At 41.7% G+C, this 26,315-nt stretch overlaps 1 protein-coding gene across 2 annotated transcripts in view; it reads right to left on the bottom strand.

The window, feature by feature from the left end:
- Nucleotides 1-302: 302 nt before the first annotated feature.
- DNAH5 (dynein axonemal heavy chain 5) overlaps nt 303-26,315 on the bottom strand; it is a 283,808-nt gene continuing 257,795 nt past the window's right edge. For both annotated transcript variants that reach the window (XM_027074356.2, XM_053202043.1), the window contains exons 71-79: nt 23,586-23,831; nt 19,407-19,626; nt 17,903-18,108; nt 17,080-17,283; nt 14,734-14,949; nt 12,438-12,650; nt 9,910-10,062; nt 9,261-9,492; nt 303-1,149 (exon numbers count right to left, since the gene is read on the bottom strand). In XM_027074356.2, coding sequence (XP_026930157.2) covers nt 998-1,149; nt 9,261-9,492; nt 9,910-10,062; nt 12,438-12,650; nt 14,734-14,949; nt 17,080-17,283; nt 17,903-18,108; nt 19,407-19,626; nt 23,586-23,831 — 1,842 coding nt within the window. In that variant the 3' untranslated portion in view covers nt 303-997. The remainder of the gene's footprint in view (nt 1,150-9,260; nt 9,493-9,909; nt 10,063-12,437; nt 12,651-14,733; nt 14,950-17,079; nt 17,284-17,902; nt 18,109-19,406; nt 19,627-23,585; nt 23,832-26,315) is intronic.

Genomic DNA, 26,315 nt, shown 5'->3' with positions numbered 1-26,315 from the left:
ATACGGATCAAAGCCTGTGAACATTTTTATGGTTCTTTCTGTGCTTGGTTATTTAATTGTTTTACAAAAAGGATGAGTTGGTTTACATCACTCTAGGAATCTCTGAGTGCATCACGTTTACAAAGACCCCACCATGATTCACTTTCAGCTTTAATTTTTTTATTATAACAAATATCAGTTAGTATCTCATGATTAATTATCAGCGGAGTTGAACATTATACATTCATTCAATAGGATTACATGAATTGTCTACTCTATTCACATTCTTTTTTTTAAACTTTTTAATGTTTATTTTTGAGAAAGAGAGAGAGAGAGAGAGAGAGAGACAGAGTACAAGTGGGGGAAGGGCAGAGAGAGGGAGACACAGAATGCGAAGCAGGCTCCAGGCTGTCAGCACAGAGCCTGATGTGGGGCTCGTACTCACAGCCTGTGATATCACAACCTGAGCAGAAGTCAGATGCATAACCGACTGAGCCACCCAGGCACCCCTCTATTCACATTCTTAATCCATCCTTCTATTTCCTTCCATTTTTAAAAAGGTCTTTCCAATTGGCTCTTGGAGCCATGAAAACAAATCTCTTAACCTGATGCAAAAGCGAAAGGCCCTGGAAGCAAAGTCAGCACAAACCTAGTGTTACCTTGGAACCACATTAGCAGAAGAAGAATCCCTTCATTTCAAGGAAATGTCTGCTTGACCTACTGAGGCTTTAGAGCTGAATGTATTACTGTGGATTTGAGGGCCGCACATCATTGGGAAGTTGTAAATTTTGCTTTTCAATCACCAAATAACTCTTCAACAAACACAGCGATTGGTCATTAAGGATGAAGCAGGTAACCCGTAATTCAGCATCCAACTAATGAGCAGGGAAAACCTAACCAGCTCATGAACTACATGATCAACCTGATTTAAAAACTGTCCAGCACTCACAGAAAAGTAAAGGTTAGGATAATTCGGATCCTGCATTTTCTGAAGTACTGGTGGGGGGCACACCCCACGTTACTTGACATCACAGAGCAGGGCAACCCCACGGAGCACCCAGTGTTCAGGGACCTGGGCCGTCCTGAGGTCCACAGCGGCGATGTAGTTCAAGTCCGTTCGGACTGGCTTCTTGTAAATGGGACAGGAATAAAACCGAGGATCTCTTAAAGCTACAAAAAATTTCATAAAAACAAAAACAAAAACAAAACTTGGTGAATTTTTAATTTAGGCAGCCCAAACAGCACAGAACCAAATTTGCGCATTCTACAGATCATTCCAAAGGTCTGGTAGAATGAGAGAAATTCTTTCTGAGGTCAGTCAACTCCTAGATGTGAAGCAGACACAACTGCGGGTCTCCCGCAGGCATGACAAACACCCAGGCGTCTTCAGGTACCCTGCTGGCCCTTTGTCCCCTGTCCTTGAAAGTAACACCTGCCCGCTTGCTATGGCCATGAACCTTCAATTGCTTCCTTCCCACCTGTCAATTCACCACGCCCCCTCCACCCTTTCTCCTTTACTTCCCCACCAAATCTTGTGTGTGCACACTCTCTCCATTTTCCCTTCATGGCTTGCCTTTGGCACAAGGCACCTGCCACCTTTAATCAATGTCCAGCACCAATGCTCACTAGGGTTTCACTATATTATGATTATTATTTCAAAATCCTGCCTTCAACGCTCTGTGCCACAATCTAAACTACACGTGAAATCACAGGACAGAGGATGTTCCCCACCCCTATCACGGGCTGGGGATTATCCACGGGTGCAGAGGAACAGAAGTGGCTGAGAAGCAGAGCTGTGATACAGTTCAGCTCCGTGAGATGCAATCTATCCTTTTGGGGTAGATGAACACATGGAGTTTTCAAAACTACACATGCAAGGAAAGGCAACCTACGTACGTCCACCTTGCAAAGATCCTTTCTAATGCATTCATCCCTAAGCAAAGGCTCACTCTCTCCGGTCTTGGACACCCCATGATCAGGGATAGATCCCGGTCTTGTGGGTCCTTATACTTACACAGTGGAGGGGGAGAGGCTTTAAGAAAGCGTAACGTAACGTAAAAATACTAAATTAGGCTTTGGAAGAAGCCTCTGCATTGAGTAGCCTTGAAATTCAAGTGCATCAGCTCCTTGTTAAATCTACACTGCTCGCGTAGTTTATCTGCACATCTCAAAACATCCATCTCAGGAAGCAGTACATCATTTCCTCTTCTTTTCTAGATTATAAATTGTTTCAGCACAAACACTTTGTCTGCACCCATGCTTGTACTCCTCCGGAAGGCCAGTATTATAAATGACCCTCATAGAAGCATTGAGATGAAAACACATTTAACTAAGAGGACAACTTTGCTTTGGTGAATTCGTGTGACACACGTGGGCACTGAAACATGGCAAAAGTAACTCTCTACATGCAATGTTAACGTACCGAAGTCACTGAATTTATTTCCCAAAACTAACTTGCTCAATAATTTATCTTTTTCTAACAAATTACAAAAGCAAGCCACTACCTGAAATTAAGATCTTATTTTTTGACCCAATAAAATATCCAACCTGTTATGCCATGTGTGTGTGTGTGTGTGTGTGTGTGTGTGTTTTAATTTTTTTTTAATGTTTATTCATTTTTGAGACAGGGAAAGAGAGACAGAGCATGAGTGGGGTAGGGGCAGAGACAGAGGGAGACACAGGATCCGAAGCAGGCTCCAGGCTCCAAGCTGTCAGCACAGAGCCCTGCGCGGGGCTTGAACTCACTGCAAGATCATGACCTGAGCTGAAGCTGGATGCTTAACTGACTAAGCCACCCAGGTGCCTCTATGCCATGTGTTTTGATAACTCCACTATAATTAATTTTATTGGGAGATGTTAAAAACTGGAATATGATAGTATTATACATAAGTTTCAATATAAAGTAGGCATTCTAAAGCAGTGATTCTTAACCAAGGATTATTTTACTCTCGGGGGACATTTGTGAACATCTGGAGACACTTTTGGTTATCACAACTGTGGGGCTGATACTGGCATCTAGTGGTAGAGACCAGAGATGCTGCCAGGACCCTCTAATGCGCGGGACCACCCTTCCCGACAAAGGGCGTCTTGACCAGAAATGTCAATAATGCCAAGGCCGAGGAATCCTGTTCTAAAACAAACTCATAGATATTTGACAGTAATTTAAAACTATGTGTTTGCTTCATCCCATGAAATTTATCATTAGAAACAATCTACATTAATGTAACGGCGTTATTTTTTAAATTATCATGAGAATATCATTAGTATATAATGATTAGTAGAACTAATATATATAATTAGTAGGCAAATATATGAAAAATTCTGATGAAATAAGTGAATGACAGTGAAGTCATGGAGTATAGTTAATACCAATAATACCGATGGAGAGATTTAAATCCTTTAATCCTGGGATCCGTAAATGTGGAATAAATGTTAAATAGCGTTCTTCTTGATGCAAATTTGACTAACATCATAAATCCTGAAGTAACTAACCCATTGAAGTCTCGCATTTGTACCAAATGATAATTATAATACTTACACCTTGGGAAGTGTTTGACTACTTGGATTTTAGTCCCAAAAGAAAAGAAAGATTGGGGAAAAATAGCATTCTTTTCAATAAGATGAAAAACAATTCTCTGATCTATTTATTCAATCTTATTTATTTTTAATTGCTTCAGAACCGATGGTGCCCATGCCTAGTCACAGTATGTAGCAAACTTCTTCAGCAGGATGAGAAACCACCAAAAATATAATTTCATAGTCAAAGTGCTGACAGACACTACATAACCACATAAACGGAGGATTCAAAACCATTAGCCCTAGTTAGACAAATAACTTAGAAGACAAAAATACACATGCTAGGTAGGCAGAACAAATCAGCTAAATGGGTTTGAAGCCTCAGGGTTCCCGAAGGAGGAGTAAAGAAAAGAGGCTGTCTAAATTGGTGAGCTCTATGCTTTAAGATCCAAAGGGTTTTAAAAAGACACCTTGAGGGAGTGTTATTTTCTGACTATGTCACTTCCTTCTCTAGCCTACATTTTTCATCCAAATGCGAGTATACCATTACACCATATGTTTCCTCTAATATCTAAAACAACCAAGTCACACAGAGATTCCCTAGACCACCTTTAAATCATTCCTTTATTCAACTCCTCTTCGCAAATAACATTTAAGTGATTAAATAGTGCACTCTTGATGTATTCCTTTTCATTCCACAACAAACATGTGAGTTAACATATTAATAACGGTAGTCACAGCAAAATTATTTATTGTATGATAACTATGTGCTAGACATTGTTGGTTTAATGCTCTTAACAAACTTATGGGACAGGTCCCATTATTAAATCCATTTTGCAGATGAGAAAACTGGAAACTAACTAGGTGAGCCATCCGTCCAAGGTTACGAAGCTGTAGGTGATAGGGTAAGAATCAAACCTGGCCCGAATGGCTCAAGAGCCTAGGCCCTTAATCTCAGCAATAGTTGGGATTAATGTGTGTGTGTGTCTACCTCTATGTCTTTGCAGGCAGGTGTGAAAATGAATCAGAGATAACTAGATACGTGACTTCAATATACGGTATCTTTGACACTCCTCCAAAGCCACATGACTAATTACCAGGGTAATAAAACGAGAAATACAATGCAAATATGCAGGCTGTCTTTTATCTGAGAACCTGTGCCCATCCCTCTGGCAAGGGAGGTGACCACCTTTAACCTACAGCATGCAGGGAGGGAGCCACAGGGAGTGAGAGCTCCCACCCAAATGGGCAGTGACTTTTTCTCTGTCTACTTCACCATGTACCTGACAAAAATAAACGCATGACTTCAAAATGTAAAGAAGCTGTCCTCATTTAATGTTTCTTTATTGAAAGAGAGAGAGAGAGAGAGAGAGAGAGAGAGAGAGAGAGAGAGAATTCCAAGCAGGCTCCATGCTGACAGCATGGACAAGGGACTCAATCTCACAAACCATGAGATTATGACCTGAGCTGGAATTAAGAGTTGGGACACTTAACCGACTGAGCCACCCAGGCACCCTTTAATTTAGCCTTCATTTTGAAGCTTCATCCCTGACAACACAGAGACTCCCTAAATGCATAGTCTGAAGTAGAACATCAACCACAGAAATTGCCAGAGGATTGCATTCATCCCACAACAAACAAACATGATTCTGACATCAGCTTTGGTAGCTGGGAATCATTGGCAAATTACATACATCTCTACACCTTAATTTCCCCATCTGCAGATTAGGCAGGATATACCTTACAGACTTGTAAAGATTAAGTTAGTTAATATATGAGAACGACTGGCATAGTATGATGCCCAGAATGCAGTAGGCACCCAAGATGTGTTAGGTTTCTCCTCTCTCTCTTTCCACACACACACATGCGTGCGCACACACTCATGCGCACATATACGTGTATTCTTATCTTTTCACTGAAACAAATTTCCCAGACTCATCTTCCTCATGACGTTAACTGAGTCCCAAGTTTACACACAGAAGGTGGATCAAATGCATGGGGTTCAAGAGTCAGGACGTCTCCACCTCCCGGTCACCCCCTGGGGCTATTCCCACCCCCAGCCCCATATCTGCACACTGTTGGATCAGGATGGGTCAAAAGATATTCTTAGAAACACTTTTCACTTTTTTCCTCATTATCTGCGGACACCTAGGGTGTCCTCACCTAGGGTGAGATCCTTCTCACCCTACTGGCCAAAGGTACATTTCTTTCCCCGTGTCTGCCTCTTTTCAATTTCCTTTGAGGGCAAAGGAGCCTGAGTGGATGTGGGAAGCTTTGCCCTTCTGGTGAATTTCACACTTTTTGGGTGACTTTCTCATGATGTCCTAATAAGAAACATGAATAAAATAAGCATTTGGGGACACATTGCTCAATTTCTAAAGTCAAAATAAATACCTAGACTTCTTTCTAAAACAAACCAGTCTTGTATGGAAAATTCAATGATGAATTATTTAAACTGAAAATTGCCCTTCATGTTAACATGGAAACAATTTATTATAAGAATTTTAACTTTAAATCACTGTATTTTTGGAGTGTCCTTTGGTCTTTAGTGATGCTACACCTCTTTATCTCAATTGGAGCCTTATTCAGTTATCAAAATTAAATGAAAATTAGATTTATAATATGAAAATAGCAATGGAATTTTTAGCCTTTCATCGCTAAAAAACACTTCTCTGGCAACAAAGCTATTTGGCAAAACAAGTCTGCACCAACTCCTATTGAAACCAAAAAAAAAGAAACAAGAATGAAAGTTTGTCTCTTTTTCTTTTTTAGCACTTTTAAGTTAGTCACTTTTTCCTTGCTTTTTATTTTCTCTCTTAACCTGCTGCTAATGAACCTCACTGCTGACTAATTCCCAGCAGGGTGAGTACAATCCTTCTATAAAAATGTGTTCTTAAATAATAAAGAAGTGCCTGTATTATAAAATTATTTTATTAATACCCTGCTGAGATGTTCAAAGTCATGTTGCAATGGGCTTTCACCGCTTAGTCACAAGATGTATAAAAGTAACACCTGACTGAACGTGAGGAAGATTTTTCTTTTACTTTCTACGGGAAATGTTTTTGCAACTGGTTGACTAGATCCAGGGATGCGATAAAGCAAATTTTCTAAAATACTAATTTTGGGTAAAAGAACACATACTGATTATTTCTCTAAACTAACCATGGCCCCAGCCAGGTCTTGACACAACCCAATAAATACGAAGCCGCAGGCAGCGCGCTTGCCCGGGCTCAACCAGACACGTTTATCCTGTCGGATGCACTCGGGGTACGTGGAGCAACACCGTGCATCAAGGACCCTACCGAGCACCTTCCTTCTTCTTTTCTGATGCCCCGCTTTCTTCACGGGCTCCCTCTTCCTTCATGTGCCATCTTTCTCCTCCTCACACACAGCACATCCATTGCTACCTCACGCATTTGCACCCCCCCCCCCCTTTGCTCCTGGACATCAGCATGCTGCCCTCTGTCAGCTGAATCTCGGCTCAGTGTTCTTTCCTCACAAGTCTCTCCCCCGGCCCCTAAATCAGCAGCTCCCTGGCCTAGCGTGTGTGTATTTTCTTCATAAAAAAGAGCTGTCTAAAGGCAGTATGTCCATTTATAGTCAACTGCCATTATCATGGGACTTCTACTGAACCACTGCTCCAAGAGGAAATACAGGCAGGGCAGGTTCTTGCCGGCCTCTGGTCACGACAGCTTCGCCAACCCATCAATACATAGCCTTATTTTAGGCGTGTGTTTGTTTAAAGATATCTTTCCAACATATATTATTGATTCACTGGCTTTGGACTCACGGCACTTGAACTCTCACCTCAGGAAAGTTCACCTAACACGTATTTTCTCCATAAGGCACATCACAGCCTTCTTGCGCTGAGGAACAGCAGATAGCCCTGGTGTTCAGCACTGTGCTTGGGCCACCTTAAACAGTGCAAAGTACAAAAGTGTGGAAAATGTAATACTACAAAGACCACAAAAAGGACACTTGTTTACAGCATGAGTGGATCAAGGAGGCAGAGTGTCACCTTATTCAACCTCAGGTGGGAACATGCCTGTGGGGCGACTCACATTTTTTTGCTGCTTTGTGCATGCCTGCAAATGACCAAGCCACAAGCATCGCGAACAAATTTTCAAGTAGAGGTGAATTCATAAGCACAGAATCCATGAGTAACAAGGATCAACTGTATTTGCCTCTTTTTGGCTGCCCTTCCCTCCTTGACACGGAGTTCCTTAAGAACGTGGATTGTGCCTGGTCTTTTTTCACTGTCGCACCCCCAGCACCTGAGTCGAGCATGGCAGATGGCCAATACCACATAAATACTCACTGAATGACCAAGCGAGCTAACGCTATTTGCCTTAGCCAAGAAAAGTCTATCGCCAACTTCTCTTACACTCATTCTTAGCCTCAAAGCACTTCTCAAAAGCAGTCTCCACTGACCTCGCAGGCATCGTCATGTACTCCTTCTAGGCTCCCTGAGCATCCTGACCGTATCTCTATCTTAACATGTGTCAAGTTCTATTTTAATTATTGATTTCCTTGTAAGTCTCCCTCACTAGACGGAATCCCTTCTGGGCAGGATCTGGTTCATCGTTATCTTTGTGACCTTTGCACCTAAGATTGTGGCTGGCATATATCAGGCACCCAGCAAATATTTGCTTAAAAAAGAAATATTCATAGTTTATAAACTCTCTTCCCTTCACCCATGTTTCCAAATGTGGTATTTATCTAAGGGATGGGGATACTAGAAGCTATCTTTCCAGGAGAAACTGTCTTCTCCTTCCTTGTTTAAAGACAAATCTTTTGTGTTTTGGTCACAAAATCGGTACTTCCTTGGCTTCCACTGCCATGGCCACCTCCAGAGTGTATGGCTTCTAGCGATCATTTCACCATATATGTATATCACCATATATCACCATATATTTCACCATATATGTATATCAGAACATCATGTTCTACACCTTAAGTATATGCAATTTTTATTAGAGAAATAAACTTAAAAAAAATGAAATAAACAAGCAATGGTCACATGGGCTGAAAGGTGGTTATCGCCGAGGAGATATTAGCTGAGTAAAATGTAACGAAAGCCTCCAGAACACATCAGGCCAATGGTGGAAACCATTTTAGGTATTTTTAGACTTGTCAAACAGATTTTTGCCAAAGCGGAAAAACGTGTGTTTCATAGACGTGCTATGTTCACAGGCTGAAATATGAATCCAGCATTTTACCGCCAGCTACTGGGTGAAGCGACACGTCCCTGAATTCAATCTGGCTTTTCCAACCTGGCTTAACTCTCCAAGCTGGTAGAGCTGGCACCTCCGGTGGGCCCTGAGCAGTCCTGCCGAGAAAGCCTTCCTTCCACCACTTGCCCCACCTCATCCTATCCATCCTCCCACCCCCTGTCCAGACCCTGCTCCTGAGACCCCGCCCCTGACCCCTTCTTCCCACTCCTACCCACCTTCCTTTCCTACCATCTGTTAACTCCTCCAAACACTTGCTCCTTATCTCATAAGCTAATGTTTCATGAGCATCCATGCATATTTCACCTGCTTTAATAGATAGGAAAGAACTATCTAGAACCATCGTCTCCCCTATAACACTCAAAATAGTGCCTAGCAGCCAGTAAGTACTCATTAAACATGGGGCGAATGTGAAGCTAGTTGATAAAATAATAAAGTCCTCATGACATGATAGCAAGAATAATGAGATCTTGTGTTTATAACATTATCCAATCTGATAATGCCCACCATCCCTGAATGCGTAAGACAACTTACTGTTGTTTTCTGCGTAAATCCTTATGACGGGCATCAATTCAAAGAGCACTTTTGGTTTGGATTCGATGAGTTTCATGTTCCTCTTGTCCCAGCCTGCACCTTCAAGATACAAGCCGTAGACGTAGACACCCTCTGTGGGAGGGGCAGAAATGTCATCCTTCATCCACTTGGTGACTTCGTTGCAAAGCACCATATTGTCCAAGGCCCAGCCTTTGTTGGCCCGAGTTATTTCCTGCTCAGGACAAGAACAAGAGCAAAGGACGAAGGGAACAATTAGAGGTTTATCTTAACATAAAGAGCATCACGGGGATCAAAGCGGAACCCAGGATTACCCTAATTCAAAGGAAGTAGAATTGTACTTAAAAAGATTGTGTCATAAACAGTACCCGTGTCCTAATTTAAGCACTTATACTTTAAAAAAGAAATATCAAATCATATCAAATATAAAAATACCAAATAAATACTTTGAAATTCAACCTAGCAGCCTGAGAACAAGTTGCTGTATTTACTTTCAGGACAATGTCATTGCTGGGGCCAAAGAGAGACAGCCATTCTCTGTGTCATTACAGTCTTTAAAACTATACTGGCAGAAGAAAACCTTGTAGAAGAAAACCATAATAACACAACAGGTGCAAATGGGAGCTCTTACCTGACGCATTGCAGTTAAAAATCCTTGGGGGTTAAAAAAGCCTGTCATCCAGAAGCAGTGGGGTCGGCCATTGAAAACCCAGGCGGTGAACTGGCAGTTTCTTTCTATAAGCTCAGTAAACCAGAAACCCAAGGTACTTGAAACCCAGGATGCCTGAAATGCATATGTTGAAATAATCAAATTCTGCTGTGTAACTAGCTATGTTCACAGAAAAAAAAATTATGAAATATCAATTTCACTTTTAGAATTTAGAAGTCCCTAAGACAGGAATTTCCCTTGGGTTTTGACAGTTAAGTTTTCAAAATATTCTTCCTCCTTACTGATATTAAGATACAACAGAATCAGCTAATGATCCCATGAATACCAAATCAATTCAGCGCTCAGTATGCTGTTCAAGGTTCTGATGTCAACAGAATCACCTTCCACGTACAAATATATTCACTGTCAATTCTGCTATAAAGTAATGAAAACAATTAATTGAATTAAATAGGTTTCCACAGGTTACATTTTTTCTTTCCCCGTCAGGTTATATTTTTAATAGATACACTGCAAAACAGGATTTCTATTTCCATAAATGTGCTTGTGGCCCCTTTAAAATATATTCTGTGGATGATAAATCGTACCTTTCTCCACTTCTCATTTTTAATGAGGCAAACAACAGTTATTTTCTGAAGTTCTTGTCCCTTAGAATGAACTTTTCTTTCCTCTGATGAAGGAGCAGAAATGGAAACACGGGTCCCTTACCACCAACAAATTAATTGCATTCATTGCCTGTGACATGCTGCCTGAATTCACATGTGGAACTTCTATTATTACAGTGGGATGGTTATGTCCTTAGTGTTATCAGCAGCTGTCCTGGTAGGTATCTCCAATCATGTTTTATATCATTTTATTATAATTGGAATACTTTATGTATGAATAAATGTAGTGATCATCCTATGTAGATATATACCACTTGAATTTCAAATTCTTAAGACTTAATTTGCCTATTTTTCAAGAGATAATGAGATTCCAAAGACTGATAATAAGTTGAATAGAATACAAACCTGCATAAAAAGACCACACTTTATTTTTTTTTATTTTTTTTTTAACGTTTATTTATTTTTGAGACAGAGAGAGACAGAGCATGAATAGGGGAGGGTCAGAGCGAGAGGGAGACACAGAATCCGAAGCAGGCTCCAGGCTCTGAGCTATCAGCACAGAGCCTGCCGCGGGGCTCGAACTCACAGACTGTGAGATCATGACCTGAGCCGAAGTCGGACGCTTAACCGACTGAGCCACCCAGGCACCCCAAAAAGACCACACTTTAAAATTAGGTAACTCATTCTATCCTATCTTTATAGACATGTTAACTGAAAGGGATGTGTTTATACGACATTTGACGTGAGGCACAGGGAACTGTTTATGTGAAGGTGCCTCGTGGCAAGGATCCCTGTTCCAGAGCCTTCTAGGTGCTGACCAAGTGGAGAGGGCTGGTTCAGTGAGGAATGAACCCGCAATGGCCAGTGACCAGGAAGGTTCTCCCTCTGTCACCGGCCAATGAGGAAAGTCAGTCCAGATAGAAAACTCTCCGCCTTTGGGAACGAAGTCATTAGAGGTGAGGATATGATGGAGTCTGGGCAAAGCTGATCCTACGTTTCCAAAGCCCTGGGTGAGATGTCTGAGTGCCAGTGCTAAGTGAGTCTCTTCTGGGAGAGGCTGCCAGTCCTAACCCTGTCACGTCTCACCTTCCCATTTACCCGAGCAGCTTCCAAAAGGCCAAAGGTCCAGTCACTGCATGACCCAATCCCTTTTCTAGATGTTGCCCTCCCGTATATTCCCCTACAACTGGCCCCTGCCTCCTGCCCTCTCAAGTCCTCCTGCCACACCCCCAAATCTTTATAACCTCCCACAATGCATGAAATGCTTGGTAAAGATACTCAGGTACTCCTTTTACTACTCCAAGTAGACAAGTATTTACCAAAAGCACATCTTGTCATTTAGCACAAGCACCAGCATGTGATCAGTAAGCATATTGTTAAATCATTTTCTTGTTACCTGGAGATATACTTCTCACTACCTCCAGGCAGAGCAGGGAAAAATGTTTCTCTTTGGTGCGTGCATGTGTGTGTGTGTGTGTGCATGTGTGTGCGTAGGAACACTTCTTTCTATGAATCTAACATCATGGGCTTTGAAGTCCAACAGAGCTGGGGTTTAAATTCTGGTTCTTGGACTTCTTAGGTGTGTGATCTGGGAAAAGACTTAGCATCTCCCAATTTCACATTCTTTACCTGCAAAATGAGGGCAATAAATGCAAAATGTAAATGAAATAACACATGCAATGGCCTAGCAGAGTGCCTGATATGTGGGAGATGCTAAATAGTCTCCTTCCCTACCTACGCTCCCAAAATACAAGCCAGTAAGGGGATTAGTCCCTAAACAAAAGAACCCTTTTAAGTAAATTACGCTCCAAAAGCTTTCCACCTGCCAATCACAGCTATTTACAACAATAAAGTGATTAGGTGGAATAAGAGCGGACTAAAACATACTTTCTTCCACTGAGCAGGAATTCTGGCATCAAACATGCAATTCAGTGCATCTCGTAGATTTTCGCTCATGATGATAGTGCCATCGATGGCAAGTTTCAACTCCATCAGGGTGGTGCGGACCAGAGTCAGCAGCCTCTGCATTCTGTCTATCTCCTGCCTGAGGAAGATGTTCATGGGCTGGAACAGCCCCATCTTTAGCAGCCTCTCTTTCACCTGCCATGGAGACATTGAACATGTGTTAAAAATTTGACACTACAAACGTGTATGTAACTGGTACCCTGGGGCTGCCGAAAAGACCCCAAATCTTACAATCCCATCAATGGTTAAGATTTTTTTTTTCACTGCCAGAAAACAAAGAAGAAATATAAAAGGAAACATCTGTTAGATGACCGGCCAATTTTTCATCCCATGTGGGAGAGGACAGGCAGCCATTCATTCGCAGTAGAAGAGAAACACATGACCATAACCACACAGCCTTCCAAATGGCAATTGCACTCACTGGGAAACATTCACTTACCTGCCTGCCTAAGACTTGCAAACACACACACAGACACACGCGAGCAGACAGGTACACATGCACAACCATTCTGCTGGCTGCTTCAAAAGACTAGGCTTCTGTTCTAAAAGCTTTCTGTGCTTTCCATCAGAGCATTCATCCGTTCTTCCTCCAACCCACCCACCCAGCCATCCATTCCCATCTTACAAGTATTTACTGAGACTCTCCTAAGGATCGATCAGCTGCCCTGCTGGGCCGCGTTGCTTTATCCTCAGGCAGCATCGACAAAGTCAGCCAAAGGGAGCGGACTCTCCTAAACCCCATTAGTTACCGCAGTTATTTATGTTACTGTTATGATATTTTTAGATACTTTTATTGCTTCATAAATATTTCAACCACTGTTAGATATGAATGACCTCTTTCCTGATACTACAATGAGAGGTGCTTATGAAAGCTGATAAGAGTATTGATTTTCTCCAAGCAAGTGATCAGTTTTTTCCAGGGGAAATTATTCCCTTGGCAATAAGTCCTTGAGTTCAGTCTATAGCACCAGCAACCAAAAGGACATGCTTTGTGGAAAAGAATAGGATGCTAAAGAAACAAAATGCTGCAGATTCCTGTCAGAAAACCAGGTAGAAAAGGTCAATATATAAAAGAACATGATGGTCCTGTGACAAAAGAGTCACACGGTTAGTCTGGGTCATCTATTACGACTATGTGGAAAGTAAGTGAATCACCTGTGTTCTTATCCAAGATTTAAAAATGTCTTCAGGGTAAATCTTTTCAGTAACATTTGCTAAACTGCCTAAAAAATTAACTTTCCTACTCATAAATTTTGCTTACAAGTTACTTACATCTTAAAAAGACAAATTAATTTTCAAAACCTGTGAAGCTGCATTGCATTAATGATATAAATATGGCTCCCTGAAATTAAGAAGCCCAGAATTTTAAGGTGTGCATTATGTTATGCAACATTTTTTTTAATGATCAGGTGCTTGGGGTGCCTGGGTGGCTCAGTTGGTTGAGCATCTGACTCTTGCTCTGGGCTCAGGTCAACATGCCAGGGTCATGGGATTGAGCTCCACACTGAGCATGGAGCCTGCTTGATATTCTCTCTCTTTCTCCCTCAGCCCCTTTTCCCCACTCATGCTCTCTCTCCCTCTCTTCCTCTTCCTCTCTCTCTCAAATAAAAAAATAAATGATCAGGTGCTTTACTCTAAAACTACACTACTTTCCTTTGAACAAATGATAATGTGAAGCACCTCAAGGGAAAGTTCTAGAAAAACAATCCTAACCCATTGGTACATACTTAAAACCTAGTTATGAACATCAACATTCTTGTCAGGTTTCTTTTATCATTTATACTTTGAAGTGATTACATTTATAGATTTAAAAACTTTGGGGCACCCGGGTGGCTCAGTCAGTTAAGCATCTCAGTCAGGATCTCGCTTGAACGACATGCGTTCAAGCCCCACGTCAGGCTCTGTGCTGACAGCTCAGAGCCTGGAGCCTGATTCCGTTTCTGTGTCTCCCTCTCTCTCTGCCCCTTCCCCACTCACACTCTGTTTCTCTCTGTCTCTCAAAAATGAATAAATGTTAAAAAAAAATTAAAGACTTCTTTAACAAAATACGTAAAAATAAAAAATAAAAACTTCTTTTGCTGGTTCTTCAGGAAGTGAGTTTTTAAATATTCTTTCACTTTCAGAAAAATCACTTTTTGCCCTCCTTCCTTATTCCTCACTCCCACAACAAGACAGACACATCCACCATTGACATCTTGTCAGGATGTCATCAACTCACCTCAAATGGGCCATAGTCTGGGGGTAGCTTGTCGAGCATATCGTCAGCGAGCCGGGCCACCACGGCCTCCCGGGTCTCATCCCCTCCACCGGAGCTGTCCTTGGGTTGGATGCTGAGGATGGTGTCCAGCACGTCCTTGGCCAGCTTGCTCTGGTAGGTAATGTCGGCATTGGGATGCAGCCCGAACACCTCGGGGCTGTCGCAGGAAGGCAGGCTCTGAGCAACAAAGACCCCAGGGAAGCCCAGACGGCCGACATGAACACCAGGTAAATTATACCGTCTCAAGAAACAAATGTTTTTATTAAGGTAGGTAGGTTTTATTAAGGTAGGTAATGTAACATTGCGTGTCAACTATATTTGAATTTTAAAATAAAGAAAGAACATAAAGTAATCTCCTCCCAAAAAAGCCGAGTAGTTACATGATCTCGTATTTGTGTCAGGCTACAATCTCAATACTTTCTCCAGAAAAGAATCAAAAGTTGTCTCAAAAGAAGATGAACGATGAGAAACATAGTAAGTTGATGGTTCTCTAATGCTGTACCTCAGGCAAATGTAATCAAAGAGACACTGTCTTATTTTAGAATATGTGAAATAAGAAAAGGGAGCTACGGATTAGTACTTTGTTTTCTGAAGGTCTGATTTAATTCGAACCAATCATTTAAATAAATGTGGTATAACTAACAGTTACTATGTTTTTTGAGATGCCAGACAATGACAGTTTTAGCAATTATGGCCCAAAGAAGGCTGACAGCAGGAACTGTACTGTCCCAGGGAGAAAGACAAGGACTAGGAACAAAGAGGAATATTGAGAGCAACCAAGTCCGAGGGAAAAGCAGAGACATAGATAAACAGTTTAAAAAAAAAAAAAAAAGTTGGTGCAGGGGGTGCGCCTGGGTGGCTCAGTCGGTTGAGCGACCGATTTCGGCTCAGGTCATGATCTCACAGTTTGTAGGTTCAAGCCCCGCATCGGGCTCTGTGCTGACAGCTCAGAGCCTAGAGCCTGTTTCAGATTCTGTGTCTCCTTCTCTCTCTCTGCCCCTCCTCCACTCACGCTCTCTCTCTCTGTATCAAAAATAAACATTTTTTAAAAATGCAGAGACAGCAAGAGACAATCAGAAATAGAAAAAGCGGGCAAAGAACTCAGCTATTTGAAAGAAAGAAAATGTACCTACAATTTGATATTTGTTTCTACATGTGAATATTATCCTAAACTTTATTATTGTCTTCTTCATATTGTTCCTGCACTCTCCTCCATTATTTTATTCCTTTTTACATAATGTCTTTTATGAGCAGCCTCAAGTTCACTGGGCAATGAGGTATATGTAAATAAAGATATGTACAGGCATATCTAAATTTATATCTTCATAGGCACTTTCCTATTCAGTGCTGATGATTTAAAGACATACATAGTACAGTTAAAACAAATATATTTTCTGATGTGAATTAGTAAAAGTGTAGAGGTGATAATATATGATAAACTCATTACATACATAAATCACAGAACCTCTAAATGTACTGACAAATTTAGCCCTTTGGGGCTGTCGTGTTCCAGTTTGTTCAGTTGGAGATAAATCGCAGATAGATGCAAAAGAGAATTCTACATAATGATCTAAAGCATTCAAGGCATAGAGACAGAAAATGTAGTCACCTTGAAATACAAATCAGATCTTTTCCCCTAAATTTCCAGTCACAATCTACCTTATTCCTTCTGAGAGCAGTACTCTTCAGCCTGGGGAGATGCCACCCCCAGGGGACAATGTCTGGAGACAGTTTTGATTGTCACAACTGGGTGGGGGTGCTACTGACAGCTAGTGGGGGGAGGCCAGGAATGCTGCTAACCACTCTATATGGTTATACCCCACCACAAAGAAGAATCCCACCCTGAACGTCACTGGTGCCCAGGTTGAGACAGGAAGTGCTTATGGAAAGCAGGTTCCTAAACATACTCATAGGCCCTCCACTGGGCCAGGATTAAGGAACAGAGGTCTCAGGATGAGTCATTACAGCTGCCTGAAGTCTCACATCTCACAGTGGAGAGCTCCAGGGGATTTGTGTGGTTTCCCTAGTTCAAAATCTGCCCGGCCTATCCTATCCCCAAAGAATCTTCCTCACTGAGGAATAAATGAGAAGGGAGGGAGGGCATTCACACAAAATACACACTCAGAACAAATATAAACATTTTAACTGTTAGGTGAATAGAAACATAGGAAGGAGGCACCTACAGTGAGAGTATGTATCACCATTAAAAATTATTTCAAAAGCAGTATTTGCAGTGTAAATAAATATCCAAATGGTCAAAAGGCTGCAGATATTTGCTCTATGCATAAAATTCTGAAGTTGACAAACCTGGATATATTGAAGATAGCTGTCCACGGTGTTGCATTTGGGAATATTATATCCTTGGTAAAAGCTGAAATCTGATCCAAACATATTTTCACTGAACCAGACCTTAGCAAACGTGGTCAGCAATCTCTTATCGTAGTTATCAGTGACTCTGCCCCCATATTGGATCTCTCCTATCATGTAGCGGACGGTGGTCCAGGAGACGCCCTGGGGGAATTTACAGAAAAGCTGTGTACAACTGACTATGGTCTCATCCTGGTTTTCCCCACCAAGGAACGTCTACGTATTTGTGGTCATCGATGCCAGTTGTTCCTTCTTTATTAGCAATGTTAAATGTGCAGGAAGAAATCTACACAGACAAACCTGAGCATTACTCAAATCTCATGCTCGTGATTTAAAATAGACTCCTTCGGTGCATCTATATGCTTTCATACTTTAAGTTCAACAGAAAAAAAGAAGATAGTTTTTGAGAAGATTGAGGGAGCTCTTTAAAAGGCACATGATTCAAAAATTATCTAGGCTTTAATTTTCATTTTTTAGGATTTTAGAAAACAACTTTTCTCATCCATTTCCCCCCTCAGTAGAGCTTTTCAAGTTGTCTTACATGTAATTTCAACTTGGTTTTGAGAAATAATAATATAATCAAAATTGGTTCATTTGTTTTCATCTGAAATCAAGAGGCAAGTGTGATCCAGTTGCCATGACTTAGAGATATGTCTGCAACCACACAAGATCATCACTCTTACAGGATCAATCCCAAAGCTGGGCAGGCACGGGCACCTACGCTCACGATCGCCAGTGGCATGAGATGGCGGGCACAGAGTACCTTTTTGACTTCCATGTCATCTAAGTGGTTTTGGATGAACTGCACAGTGGCATTAAAGTCGGCTTGATTAAATTCGTAGGGGATGTTCCACCCCAGGGGACCAAACTTCCTTCTCTCCTGGACTGTGGAGTGCAGGAAAGCCACGGCATACAGCATGGGCTTCCACTGGGCCACAGTGCTCACATCCAGCAGGTCTTGACTCACACCTGTCGTGGTCGGTGGGGTGAAAGAATGTACCATCACTCGCACATCTTTTTTTTTTTATTACATTTATACGTTATTAATCATTTTTGTACATTTCTGATAATAAACTTCACTTATCTTGAATTATTTTTATCACATTCATACAACAACAATTATAATTAACCTTTGGGTGTCCAGATGGTATCTTTCTCTGAAATACCTGCGAAGAGATTGGGGGAGGTGGCCGGGGGCTTGCTAACATGGATCAAGTGCCTGCCAATCTGACAAGATAATGTGGGGGTAAACTAGAGGTGGAAGAATGAGGGCAGTAAAATAAATACTACTACTATTATTTAAATTGCTACTACTAATAATTTTATTATTTTTTTATTTAAAAAAATTTTTTAATGTTTTTATTTATATTTGAGACAGAGAGAGAGCATGAGCAGGGGAGGGGCAGAGAGAGAGAGGGAGACACAGAATCCGAAGCAGGCTCCAGGCTCTGAGCCATCAGCACAGAGCCCGACGTGAGGCTCTAATTCATGGACTGTGAGATTATGACCTGAGTTGAAGTCGGACACTTAACCGACTGAGCCACCCAGGCACGCCTATTTTTATTATTATTAGGAGCAGGTACTCGGGTTGCAATGGGCTTCTGTATACACTACTAACAATTTACTATTAATTAAAATAGTGTATATAGAAGCCTACTACATGCTGAGTATATTCCCCAAATAACTACAATTATTTTATATATATATATATATATGTATATATATATATACATGTACACTTTTTATTTAGAATTTTGTTGCTTTACTGCCCTCATCCTTCCACATCTATTTTATCCCCACATTATCTTATAGGTTGACAGAAATTTGAGCCTTGTTAGCAACTCCAAAAAAAACCTGTACATTGTTCAGACAGCTTCATGTGATGGAGGCAGGTCATAACTTTAATTCAGCCTCTTCTCCTGGAAGAGGCTACTGGCCAACTTTACATACGGAGCATGAAGACCATAAATGACAAAATTATGTTGCCATAAAAAGGCAGGTGTCCAGCTCGAGAACGGCACAGGCCAAAGCAGAGTAACGTGGAAAAACAGAAAAAGTAGAAAAGGGCTAAGCACGAGCTGACTCCCTCATGCCACGAGAGCACGTTCCACATGGCGCATGACAAAGAGTGCTGTTCTCTCCTCATCAGGTTAAGTAACAGTACAATCTACTATAACTCTATCGTCGCTAATTGTTTTTATCGTTTCTTTAAGCAAACAACTGAAGCACAAAAACTCCTGTAAACTTGGAAGTATTCCTCAACTCACCACCGTATGTTCTTTTCAATCCTGCCCGGAGGCCCTGTGGAGGCTCATTGGCAAATTTAATGGACATCTGAAGGAGCGTAATGGGGAAGTGCTTATGAACTTCGGTGGTCATCCATAGGCGGAAAGCATCATGCACGATCTCGGTTTCTATAATTATGTCCATTAGCTCATCCATGAAATCGAGCCCCAGATGGCAGTTCTGCAGAAGTGCCCATCCCCCCTAAGTCAACAAGAATAAATGGAAATTAGGCTATTTCATGCTTCACCCAGAGATTCAAACTAAGACATCCTTTAGAAATTGAGTAATTAAAATTTAACAGAGAAGCACTAAATTAATCCAGATAAAAATCTATGGATACAATTACGTTTAGTTGAGATAAGTGCATTTTTTCCTGTCCCTCAACATACCAGCATGCCAACTGCAGTGATAATGTATGGTAGGAGCTGTGAAAAAAAAACACAGTGAGGCCTCAAAAGAGGTAACAGCACTGCCATGTACAGATGGTTGGATGAAAGCATCCATTTAGCTCAGCCTCCTCCCATGTTCCGTGAGAAGTACAACAAATGAACATTTTTGTTTTACATTTTTATTCATTTTTGAGAGACAGAGAGAGACGGAGCACAAGTTGGGGAGGGGCAGAGAGAGACTGAGACACAGAATCCGAGAGAGGCTCCAGGCTCTGAGCTGTGAGCACAGAGCCTGATGCAGAGCTCGAACTCACAAACCGTGAGATCATGACCTGAGCTGAAGTCGGACGCTTAACCGACTGAGCCACCCAGGCACCCCTTCAAACAGACATTTTTAAAGGCATGAACTCTTAAGTACAAGGACAGGGAGGGTGGAGACAATATCAGTAACATTTAAAGCAGACTCAAGAAAGCTGAATCCTCAAGCAGCATTCAAGGAAACCTGAGACGTAACCTGATTTATGCCACATAACATCAAACACTCAAGAGTAGGTGCTAAGATGTTCCTCTGGAAATGGAGAAGACAGGCTCACACAAGAGCCTCTGCCAAAGAAAAAGAGAAAGCTGATTTTTTTAGGGGGCAAAATAGACAGGGTCCAGACTGGAGGACATCCACACATGAAGGGTCTAGGGACCTCAACGAAGACAGGTGAAAGAACACTTACCTACTCAGTTTTGAGGCCTATTACCTCCCTTCTTCCGTGGAGTTCCCAGAATACTGGCAGTAGGGCATATACCCTCTAAACAGTGGGAAAACCTTCTCTGGGGAATCTGACCACTCTAAGGACAAGAGCCTTAGAACACAAAAAGCCCTACTTTTGTGTAACGCATTTTATGAGCATAAGAATATTCCTTGTATAGGAGCGCCTGGGTGACTCAGTCAGTTTGGCGTCCGACTTCGGCTCAGGTCATGATCTCACAGTCCATGAGTTCAAGCCCTGCGTTGGGCTCTGTGCTGGCAGCTCAGAGCCTAGAGCCTGCTTCAGATTCTGTGTCTCTCTCTCTCTCTGCCTGCCACCAACCCCCCCCACCCCCCACCACACACACACACTCATGCTCTGTCTCTCTCTGTCTCTCAAAAAATGAACACACATTTAAAAAAATTTAAATAAAAAAAAGAATATTCCTTGCATAAAGCAACAGAGGCAATAATTTAGTTCACGTAGTAATAATTTACTTAATATCTAATCTATAGAATAGTTTGGCTAAAATGATCTATGATATTCAGATCATAATCTGGAGTTGTTTTCTTGACTGTAACTTCAGATCATTTAGGTTTGACTAGTGCAGCCTGAGTTATTTCTCTTTCCAAGAAATAAACCAAGCGCCAAATCTAAAATCTTAGTATAAAACTGATTGCTCTGAAATTTCACATATCCCCTTATATTTTCTTGAGGAATATAGAGTGCTGCTGAATAAGGAAACTATTGTTGGCCCCTTGAAAAATGTAATTGGCACTGTTCACAATTTTTAAAAAATTAAAATTTTTTTTAATTTTTAAAAATTAAAAATTTTAATTCCCCAGCATGTAGGGGAATCTGAGAACTTTGCTGTTTCAACCCTCCCCATGGACTCTGTTAGCTGAGTCTGTTTCTTGGGAATTGCCACATTCTGTATTAAGTATTTTGTGTTCTTCTTACTGAGTGGACCATCCATGTTGCCTGTGCTACGTCTATTGCTTCAAACCTTCCTTTTTCTTTTTTTATTAACATGTTATTTATCTTATTTTTATGCTTTGGAGCACATGGGTGGCTCAGTCAGTTGAATGTCTGACTTTGGCTCAGGTCATGGTCTACACGGTTTGTGCGCTCGAGCCCCACATCAGCCTCTGTGCTGATAGTGCAGAGCCTGAAGCCTGCTTCCAATTCTGCGTCTTCCTCTCCCTCTGCCCCTTCTCTGCTCACACTCTGTCTCTCTGTCTCTCAAAAATAAACGTTAAAAATTAAAAAAAAAAGAAAGATTTTATGTTTTAACTAATCTCTACATCCAACATAGGGCTCGAACCCACAACCCCAAGATCAAGAGTCACACACTCTACTGACTGAGCCAGCCAGGGGCTCCACCTCAAGCCTTTCTTACAAAACTTTTAAAAAAACTATAACCTCTGACAATTTATAATCACACTAATAATAATAATAAAGATTTTTTTTCTTCTACTTCAAACTAAACTACTAAACAGAAAACATGGATAAACTGAATTATTCCATTTATACTCTAATTTAGTTTCCTGAAACTGTATTTATTAAACACTTATTTATTTTAAATTAGAGTTAAATAATGTCGGTGTTTTTGTTCTAAGCATAGTAATATGCGGAGGGAGGAACAGAGGAAGTGAAAAGAAGGGAGGGAAGAGAGGAGAGGAGGCCAAGAGGAGGGAGAGGCCAGGCATTCTTAAATGTAGATGCTTGTTTTCATCTCTGGGCACACTGTGCCCTCCCAACTGCAGATCAAATGTTCAGACGTAGCACAGCATATGTGAGCACGCACTTCCCATCCCGAACCTTCACCAAAGCAGGGGCCGGGCACAATTTGGGAATAGAAGAGGTACAAGGTAAATGTGGGGGTTCCAGAACCTAGTAGGCTCAGGTCTAGACCGGAGGAAATGGACCAGGATGCAGCACAGCAATAAGGGTCTAGATTGAGCGGCCAGGACCTAGAACCCAGTGGTTTCGTGGTTGGCCTGGCGATGGGGGTTTGGGATGGCGTGAAGACAGCCAGTTACGTTGTCAGCAGGGGAATTCCCTGGAGGGTACCGAAAGAGTTTTGAGATATGGGAAAGAGCTCAGACTCAGAGAAGAAGGAGTAGGTCTGGTCTAAAAAAAAGCCAGAAAGGCATCTAGACCAAAACTGCACGTTCTCCAGTAGGAATGAGAAGCCAAGTGCTTCTGCCCTCCCTGCTTGGTCAAAGCGTGGAAGAAGAGGGGAGCAGGGGTGAGGGATCCTACAGGCAGAGCTGGACATGCCAGACCAGAGTAAACACATGAGTGCCCTGTCCTGGAGATGGAATTCTAGAGATGAAATGGAAGAAGGACCTTCAGCATTCAGTTAATTTAAGTCCCTGAAAGTGCCCCAGCTCTGGGTGTGGCTATCCCATTTGCAAGATTACCATACGGTGGCCCCCATGTGAGGCCTGAGTATGGCATGCTCTGCATGCTACAGAATTTGCAAGCCTCAGAGGGTTCTAGGAGCCCTGCCTGGAAGGTGACAAGCCAGGTTTCCTAAAACCTCTGGTACCACGGCAGGGTAATGGCAGATTCCTGGCCTCTGAAACCTGGGCCAGGCATGGGGGGCTCCAGGGCATAGATTATGCATTCTGGAACTCAAGAAAGGCATGGTATGGTGGATTCTGGAATGTGGGGATTCCAAGAGCAGAGCTGGAAGGGCCGGAGCATATGGTGGAGGCAGAGTTGGGGGCTATAGACCGCACTGAGGGTTCGAGATCTGGAGTGGGGCTTAGCATTATGCAAACTGGTTGGGAAATAACATGTTCTGGTTGGCTAAGTTTTCCATAAGTCAAGGTTCAGCAGAAAAAGTCTTAAATTATATCTAATTTTTCCATGAAAATTTCCTAATAGATATTATACTTTTCCCTCTTTAGTGAATAACACACAGTGCATAAATTTAAATTCTTATTGATGCTCAAGTTCTTTTCTGCATTGCTATTCTATAACCTGCAATATCAACAACATAAGAGTAGACATTTGGCCTCACATTCGCCATGGTCTGTTGTAAGAGCCTGCGGGCATGGACCTCCTGGCCCTGGCCCATGGACACATAACGGGTGTCTATTTTTAATCTCTTCCCCAGGGCAATGATGGAATCCGTGGGATCTGAGCCCATAGACAGGAGACAGATGAGTGGTGTCCGCGGATCAGATTCCTCCCACGTCTTTTCCAAGTCCAGGATAACACCTTCCGCATACTTCTCTCCCATGGAGTCCATGATGTACTTGCGGGCCTGTCAAAGACAGTACAGGAGTCACAAAAAGTGGCTCTATCCCCTTCATGTGTCTGATGCACTGTGGCTTCCAAAGTTCATTTTTATAGATTATCTTGATGCCCAGAGAAATTCTGCTTAGGGAAATAGGACATAAACATTTTTCTTGTTCTATCTCCACTCCATAGGTGGAGGGGCTGTGTTATTTGCCAACACACATCGCACAGTTCAAAGACCAGAACCCAAGTTGGTGGACTCCTTGTCTGGAACCTGGTTCAAATACACTGGCTACTTCCTGGTACATAAAAAATGTAAAATATTAGGCAACTGTATTCTTTAGGATGCTTTAAGAGAAATGCATATGCATTCCAATAATCAAGTAAGCAGCACAATGCCTGGGGTTTAATGGATACTTATCAATAGATAATTACTGAATGACTTCTTATTGAATGAAATACATTAGACACTCCCTGAATGAATGAATTAATGTTTTAAAGATTTAGTCCATAATTGTTCTCCTAATCATTGTCATATCTTTCCATTTTTGGCTTATCTCCCTTACCGTTAATTTTGGTTTGACTGAAATACATGCTTGCAGTATCACAGGCTATGTCAACTTATCAACCGTATATAAATATTTTGACTAACAACACAGTCTCTTTTCAAATAAGGTAAAATAATTATGTTCGATAAAATACTATTGTGAGTATGACCTTTAGTCTATATTCTCCCTCTGGTAAAAATTGGGTGCCCTCAAAGAAAAACTTCCTTCCATTCTGTTATCTTCTCCCACCCCATTAGAGTAAGACCCACGTTTTTATCCCCGGTGGGATTCCCCAGAAGAATTGCTCTCACATAATAAGCAAAGCCCAGGTGTGGGTACAACATGCCCTGTAACTTTTCCAGGTACAAGGCAAAGTGAGCCTTGGTGAGGTGGACCATAGTAGGACCCCACTTTCATTCCCAGAGAAACACAAAACAGTTGTAGGTAGAGTTTCCCTTAAATCAGAGAGGCTTCAGATAGACCTGGACCAAAGTAAAGGTGGTACTGGTTAAACCATTGTTTTTGACTTAAAAACATCCAAAGTTTGATTTCAGTCAGTAATACAGGCTCTTCCTCCATTTTGAATACCTAGCTATGCTCTATCCATTCTCAAAGTGATTGCCACACCCTACATCTCTGAGCTTAAAAATGGTCAATCACACCTCTGCACCTGTTCTTTTCTGGGTGCTTTTGAGACATAAATGTGTATGTACCATGTGACACCCTCTGAGAGTGCAATGGTTTTGCAACCAGGCCCTCAAATGTCCCCTGACATGGGCAGTCATACTCAGCTGAAATACCAAGAACAAGCCTGATGCTGCTTATGGGAAATGGGGACTGAATATACCCACACTGTAGACCTTCTAATATGCTTCCCAAGAAGGTGTCTGGTTGAAAATCACAAAAGGAATATAATGTGAGCATAAGAATTTCAGAGGAGAAAACATTTTTCCAGAGAGGACTTCTAGATCTTAAGACTTGGGTGTTATCATAGGGGCCATGGGAAAGCACTGAAAGACTTTAAAAGCCAAGGAATAGAATATCTTATTTCCATTTCTTCTAGAACATACAGGATTGACTAGGGTGGGCAAGAAGGAGCAAGAGGAGACCCCAATTAGGAAGCCATGGCTGTGCCCAGCCTATAGATGACAGACGCCAGGATGAAGATGACAAAGTTACAAAGGAGCTTGTAGACTTAAATTTTAGCACTGAACCAAATAAAATGTTACATGAGGGGGTAAAAAGGAAGGAAGAGAGAAAGGGAGGGAGAGAACAAAAGGAGAGGGAGGGAGAAAGTAGAGGAAGTAATAAAGAAAGAGAAGGAGGGAGGGAGGAGGGAAAGAGGGGAGGAAGGAAGTGAGAAAGAGGGGAAGAAAGGGAGGGAAGGAAGAGGAAAGAAAGAGAAAGAAAGAAAAAGAAGGAAAGAAAGAAAGAAAGAAAGAAAGAAAGAAAGAAAGAAAGAAAGAAAGAAAGAAAGAAAGGAAGGAAGGAAGAGAAAGAAACGAACGACTTGAACTTTCTACATTGTCCTTAAGGCAACAGTTTGACAATTCTTTTGGGCAAGATGAAAGTAATGAAGCTGAGAAGAAAAACTGAAGGAAGGGTGATCTCAGTTGCCCTGCATTGCAAAACTCATTTTTCTTTTCTCAATAAATCATTGAATCTAGTTGTTTTCATGATTCCTTGGTACCTACATGGATTTTGGAGATGGTTACTCCATACGGTTTTAATGCTCCCTCTGGAGAGTGAAGCGCTGAACTTCCCACATCCCATTATAAACCCAGCCTATTTTTACTATATGGCTTCTTGGGAGAAGCACCTAAGGAATCAACCTGAGCTGAATATTCAAGCTGAGTTTTTCATGTGAAGGCAGGACACCGCAGGTCTTGTTAGCAGTGACATTTCCATGATGGTGGGCCAGCAAATTAACGGTCTTTGAAAAGATGGATCTTTTGGAGGCA

This window comes from Acinonyx jubatus, chromosome A1 (genome assembly GCF_027475565.1).
Source record: "Acinonyx jubatus isolate Ajub_Pintada_27869175 chromosome A1, VMU_Ajub_asm_v1.0, whole genome shotgun sequence".
In the NCBI taxonomy this organism is placed as follows: domain Eukaryota; kingdom Metazoa; phylum Chordata; class Mammalia; order Carnivora; family Felidae; genus Acinonyx; species Acinonyx jubatus.
Note: the sequence above shows the minus strand (reverse complement) of the source record. Positions and strands in the feature narration are given on the sequence as shown.